The sequence below is a fragment of the Triticum dicoccoides genome, chromosome 6A (genome assembly GCF_002162155.2).
Source record: "Triticum dicoccoides isolate Atlit2015 ecotype Zavitan chromosome 6A, WEW_v2.0, whole genome shotgun sequence".
Taxonomy (NCBI): domain Eukaryota; kingdom Viridiplantae; phylum Streptophyta; class Magnoliopsida; order Poales; family Poaceae; genus Triticum; species Triticum dicoccoides.
Window position 1 is genome coordinate 501,982,185 of NC_041390.1, and position 5,740 is coordinate 501,987,924.

The window sequence follows — 5,740 nt, forward strand, 5'->3', positions numbered from 1 at the left end:
TATGGTCACCCAACGTTTTGTGCACTCCCAACCATTGACATGTGGACCTCCACCAGGCGCACCAAGTGGACAGGCCATACGGCTGTATACGAGAGAAGTGACCTTATTTGCATAGGAACGCAAGTTGAATGGCCACAAATCCGTATTTTTAAAGTTTTAGCACCAAACTAAACATCGAGCGCAAATTTTATGACTCCCGATGATATTACCTCTAAAAAGTCCATTCAGCGTGGTTACCAATTAAAAATGCCTCGTAAAAGGACAATGCTAGCATGGTCGTAAGCCTTGTACATATCCAACTTTACTGCACACACACCCCATTATTTCCTTGTCTGTGATTATTTATTGCATGGAAACATACATAGTAAGTCACTAACATATTATCAGTAGTTATACCTAGCCCGACCCAACCTGGCCCGACCGATCCAATCTCGCCTGCAGTCCGGGCCTGGTCCTAGGTTTTGAGCCCGAAGGCCGGGCCAGGGCTTGCCATATTTGTGATTTAGGGAAGAGGCCCGGCCCAAGACTCAGCGGGCTTTTCTAGTGACGGGCCAGGCTTGGGCCTGAATTCTAGCCCTGACACCCAGGCCGGGCCGGCCTGGGCCTAGGTTTTCTACTTCGGGCTTTGTTAGGCCTGCCTGAAGCCCAGCCAGCCCGACGGATGGCCAGGTATATCAGTAGTCATTCGTCCCGGAACTCTGAGTCAAAGAAATCATTTCTTGAAGTAAACCTTTCAACCTGTTGCATATCAGTGATGTACTCGGTTCGGGCCGATTCTCACGTGGCCTGTTGACGAACAATGAAAAAGCATACCATTTGTACTATAACTTGTGAAGGAAAAAATATTGAAGAAATGAATTCCAGATATCAAGTTTTTTTTTGCGTGGATAAATTTCAAATAAAAGTTAGCCAAGCCAGATATCACAACCAGACATTTCTAGAGTATAACGACATTTCTGGAGCTGATATGACAACAACTAATGCCTTCAAAGGTCAACAGCTGGATGCCATCAAACTTTTTTACATCCTCATGTGCATCTAGCATATGATTGGGCTAGTCACCAAGAGAATATGAATGAAAATACTGACAATATGAATGCAAATAGTGACAGTATGAATCCTCCTGTGCATCAAACATAAGGCATATGAATGCAAATAAACAAGTTCAAACAACTGGGTTAATAAGGCACCAAGAACACAATGCTGGTTGGAGGTGCCTTACAAATTATACCATCAGAAAATGTTCATCTAGGCCAAACAGATCCATAGCGTTTGTATAACATGGTAGAACACGCTTCTTCAAATTAACTTCTCATAAAACTAGGTGCATGTATCCAACAAAGCTAAACTTTCTCTGAAAAGGTAGTTTGGTTCACCAAAGAATTAGGAAATTTTCAAACTTATTAGAAAACTCAAGCTAAATGAAGCTTGGCAACGAATTAAAATGACAGTTAGCAGCTCTGTGACAAGTTAGATCTTAGAAGTGCCCGGAACAGGACTGGAAGTGCTCTCATGACAGGCAAGCCACTTCTTCCTTCACGGACTGAACATGAGACTTCAGTGATTAACACACAATCATTCCATCATGCAGTGGCACAAAACTGGATGTTGACATTCCTGGAAGCTTTTCTGAACTTCAACACCCTGCGCCTGAACTTGGCCTGCTCAAGGCCATCCATGGAAGGCACAATTGTCATCATCTCCAACATCTGCGCCTTCTTGAGCAGAAGCTTAACCAGATCCAATCCACTCTTGCTCTCATCAATGTACTCCATCCTAATTTCCCTGAGATTCCTGACGATCATCCCTCTACCACCAATAACACGATACTGAACTTCACTGTCGCTGCACCGTCTCCGCTTGGACTGCGATGGCTGCAACAACAAGCAATCACATCATCGGCATTAACATCATTTCATTGCAGCAGAGTTACCACAACAGTAGATAGAAGAACTCAAGGATGTATATCTCACCACGACCGACACAGAAAGTTCTTGCACATTGGGGCAACTCGTAAGCAATGGTGCAATGGACAAAGCACCTTCTTCCCTCCTCTCTATTATGCATGCCAAGCGTCTCACCTTGTCCAGCCGCACCTTGGACCATTCCTCAGGATGCGCAAATTGCTTCAAATTATTCACATCTAGGTGGTTAGATTTCTGAAACATCAATTATTACTTCACAAGATGAAGAAGTTCTGTATAATATACCTCAATACACCAGGGCGAAAGCACTAGGCTCCGTACGTTTCCAACCAACGCAAGCAGCTCTCTGAGATTAGGCTCCAGGAGAGCTTGTGGCTTCTCAATGGCCAGAACGGCTTCGTCCAAGGAATCGGCGCCATTAATCATGTGTCTGTTCGCCATCGCACCCGAGTAGCGGAGAGTGCGCAACGCCGGCATCTCAGCAATGGCAATAGACGACTGCTCCGTCCACGAACAGCTGGCGATGTCAAGCGAGCAAAGCTGCGGCGCGCCGGCTAGTCGGAGTGCACCGATGTGGCACTGTTCAAGGATCAGGCAGCTGAGCTGCGTGCAATGAGAGCAGAGGTCTTCGAAGAAGTCACCGCAGCCAACGAGCGAGACGGAGGAGAGGTGAAGGCGGGAGAGGCGGGAGAGGCGGGTGAGGGGGCAGAGGGAAGGGAGCGGAAGGGCGTTGTGGTCGAGGCGAAGGGTGAGCGACGTGAGGTCGGTGCAGGCGATGAGGGAGGGAGGGAGCACGGCGAGGCGGGAGCGAGGGAGGTGGAGCTCCAGCTGCTCGACGCCTCGCGCCGCGGCGGCGGCGAGCCAGGAGGCGACGTGGCTGGCCGCGGAGGCGGCGAAGGCCTGGTCGAAGAAGCCGTCGAGCGCGAGGCAGAGGCGGCGGAGCGGGTGGCGCCGCGAGCCCGCGAGCGCAGCGGTGGCCGCGGCCGCGAAGGCCGCCCTGCGGCGGGGCGCGGCGGGGAACGCCGCGGCGAAGTCGAGGTCGAGCGCCGGCGCGGCGGCCACCGGCGCGAGATGGCGGACGCGGCGACGGCGGACCTGAAGGGCAGCTTGGAGACGATCAGCCCGAGCACCGCGTCGGGGAACGCCTCGAACGGGTCGACGCCGCCGCCGCTGCCCTCGCGGGCGGCGGCGTAGGCGTTCGCGTAGGTGAGCCCCGCGGCGTGGTTGGGTATCAAGTGCTTGGTGCGCATGGCGGCCCCGGCGATCGGAAGAGGGTTTTTCTCGGAACGAATATCGAAGGCGGCGGCGTCGGAACCGAGGCGCGGCGGCTTTAATGGCTTCTCCGAGGGCGGCTAGCAGTCATGGCGTGCCGTGGCGGCGAGCAGGAATGAATGGCCGGCGTGACGAACAAATCGCCAAAATCGTGGGTTTCTGGCTTGGTTTCCGCGTCGCGGCCGTGCGCAGCGCGTGGGGGTTTCTCTTTATCCAATCCGGGGATGGCGCGGGACGTGGAGGCCTGGGTAGGGTAGGGCCTTGCGGCTGCGGAGAAATTTCCCTTTCGTTTTCAGCAAGGCAGGCACGCGTACAAACAAAAAGGTTTCCGCTGCGGCGCACCTTGGTTTTGGACGCTAGTTTTGGGGTCGGTTTGGACTCTGGGCTGCAGCGCTCACCTGGATCACGAAGCAACCTCGGTTGCTGGACACGTTTGAACCTGGGAAACGTTATCTGGCGAACGTTCGCCAGGGTCCTAATCCTGGCGAACACCGCCAGTTTTCTTCAAAACCTCCTTGCAAATTAAGCAAATTGCCATGGCAGTTTTACAAAATGCCACCCCAGCTATGGGGGTCCTTGAACTTTGAAAAATCTCTGCTCGTATTGAACATATTGCAATCGCACTGAAGATGGCAAAAATCGTGGAGTCAATTCTGCCGCAGAAGGCAGAAGATGTTTATTATGAGCATTATTGACAGAGATACAACATTGCCATCAGTTACCCATTTGATGTCTACATTTTCAGTTCCTTTCCCTGCCTCATTCAATCCTCCTGCTGTTCCAGTTTATAAGATCACCCTTTATGAGATTTAACTTTGACCATGAATTAGACCGATAACATACAAAATAATGTGACTTCAAAGTCATACCATTAGAAACAATTTTCTAATACAGATCCAGTGGTACATCTTTGGTGACAAGAACATCAACTTACTACTATGCCAACAAGATCAACTTACTAAGACCTTTTCCCCACAAAAGAAAAAATAACTTAATATTACCTCTATATCAAAATATAAGACGTTTTGGCAGGCTAGCCTACAAAAACGTATTATATTTTGGTACAGAGGTAGTAATTCTATGTTCACAAAATACGAGTACTAATACTGCCGTCTTTTTTCAAAAAGGAAAGTATGATATTCATCTTTCAGAGGAAATATGAAAGCCAGAGCCGATGTGCCTCAACAGCGCGTGATTGTAAATGTAAATGCATATGACCATCCAGTGTTCCAACAAGCTAAGCAGGTGACATTTATTTTCTTCATTTTATTGTCCTCTCTTTTTACAAGACATGGCTATGGCTATCTGAGAAATTATATACCTGGTTTGTCAATGTATTGGCAAGGGTACAACAACATTGCAAGAGACTGATGTTTCCACGAAAACAATACCATCGCGTCGCTCACACCTAAAATTACACATGACATCTTGAATCTTCACCAGCGATGATCCTTTTATTGTTACTATTATTATTCTGTGAGGTCAATAGAGTGGTCGATTCCTTACAACGGGACCATCTCGGGATACTCTTTTCCTCTTTCCTCCAGATCTTGCCAACTAGCATCTTTAGGAAAGCCCTGAAGTCAACAACAAATGAAGTTACAATCTCCCTGCACAAGATTGCCATGCGCTATTAGTACTCCATCATTTTACACACAGGCACGATGATGCTACTAAAAGAGTGAGAAAGTTTGACAACAGAAAACGTCTGCAAACTATAAATAAATTCCTCCGCGCTGGATTTGATGTCTAAGGGTTGTTTAGGCTACGAGTTGATTTCATTTTATTATAACAATTTATATTTAACTGATGCTAAACTGCTAATAAACCAAGACATTGACTAACATCCATATCAGAAAATTTTAACATACACGCTCTGATCCAAATATAAGCAGTTCAAGAATCTGTCCCAGTCCAAACAAATTTAGGTTTGACTGTCAACAATGAGAGAATTACAAACATCAGCAAAATATCGAACTGACACAGCTAGATCCCTCATGAAATATACTGTCAGAGATACTTTGGTTTTTGTCTGAAGCAATGTAGTTTTGAAACAGAAATTAATGGTCAAATTGTTCTGAAGATCATGTCAATGACCAAAGTTATCTATATTCAGGGGCAGAGGGAGTAGAAACAAGCAAATTAAACACAGGAAGAATCAAAATTTAGTCTAACAGAAACTCATATAGTTTCATATTTGACTAGGAAAGCGGGTAGTCTAATGACCGTAGTCTTGTCAAGTACTTGGTGCTACAAGTCCTTCAGGAAATATCACCATATGCTTGCAGGAACAGGAGCAATAGGAATCAAAGCATTCTTGAGCAAGGTTAGTTCACTATGCAAGGGCACAAGCCATGTTTTAGCCTTGGATGAGTTCACAAAAGGTGGAGGAAAATCAAGAATGATCTGGACAATGCAATACAAGGCCCTTCTGAAAGTTGAGCACTCATGTATATGGAGTACTGTGGACATCAGGAATCGTGATCGTACTACGATTGGAGGAGATTCTACAGTGGGGAGGCAAATCCCTGAATAGTAATCCA

At 47.4% G+C, this 5,740-nt stretch overlaps 1 protein-coding gene and 1 pseudogene across 4 annotated transcripts in view; both read right to left on the reverse strand.

Moving 5' to 3' along the window:
• Nucleotides 1-1,225: 1,225 nt before the first annotated feature.
• LOC119317495 lies at nt 1,226-3,706 on the reverse strand (annotated as a pseudogene).
• A 718-nt stretch (nt 3,707-4,424) lies between these two features.
• LOC119317497 (histone acetyltransferase MCC1-like) overlaps nt 4,425-5,740 on the reverse strand; it is a 12,108-nt gene continuing 10,792 nt past the window's right edge. For 2 of the 4 annotated variants that reach the window (XM_037591969.1, XM_037591967.1), the window contains one exon: nt 4,425-4,774. In XM_037591969.1, coding sequence (XP_037447866.1) covers nt 4,612-4,774 — 163 coding nt within the window. In that variant the 3' untranslated portion in view covers nt 4,425-4,611. Of the gene's footprint in view, nt 4,808-5,740 lie in introns of all 4 variants that reach the window. The other 2 variants (XM_037591968.1, XM_037591966.1) reach the window with 1 other exon arrangement.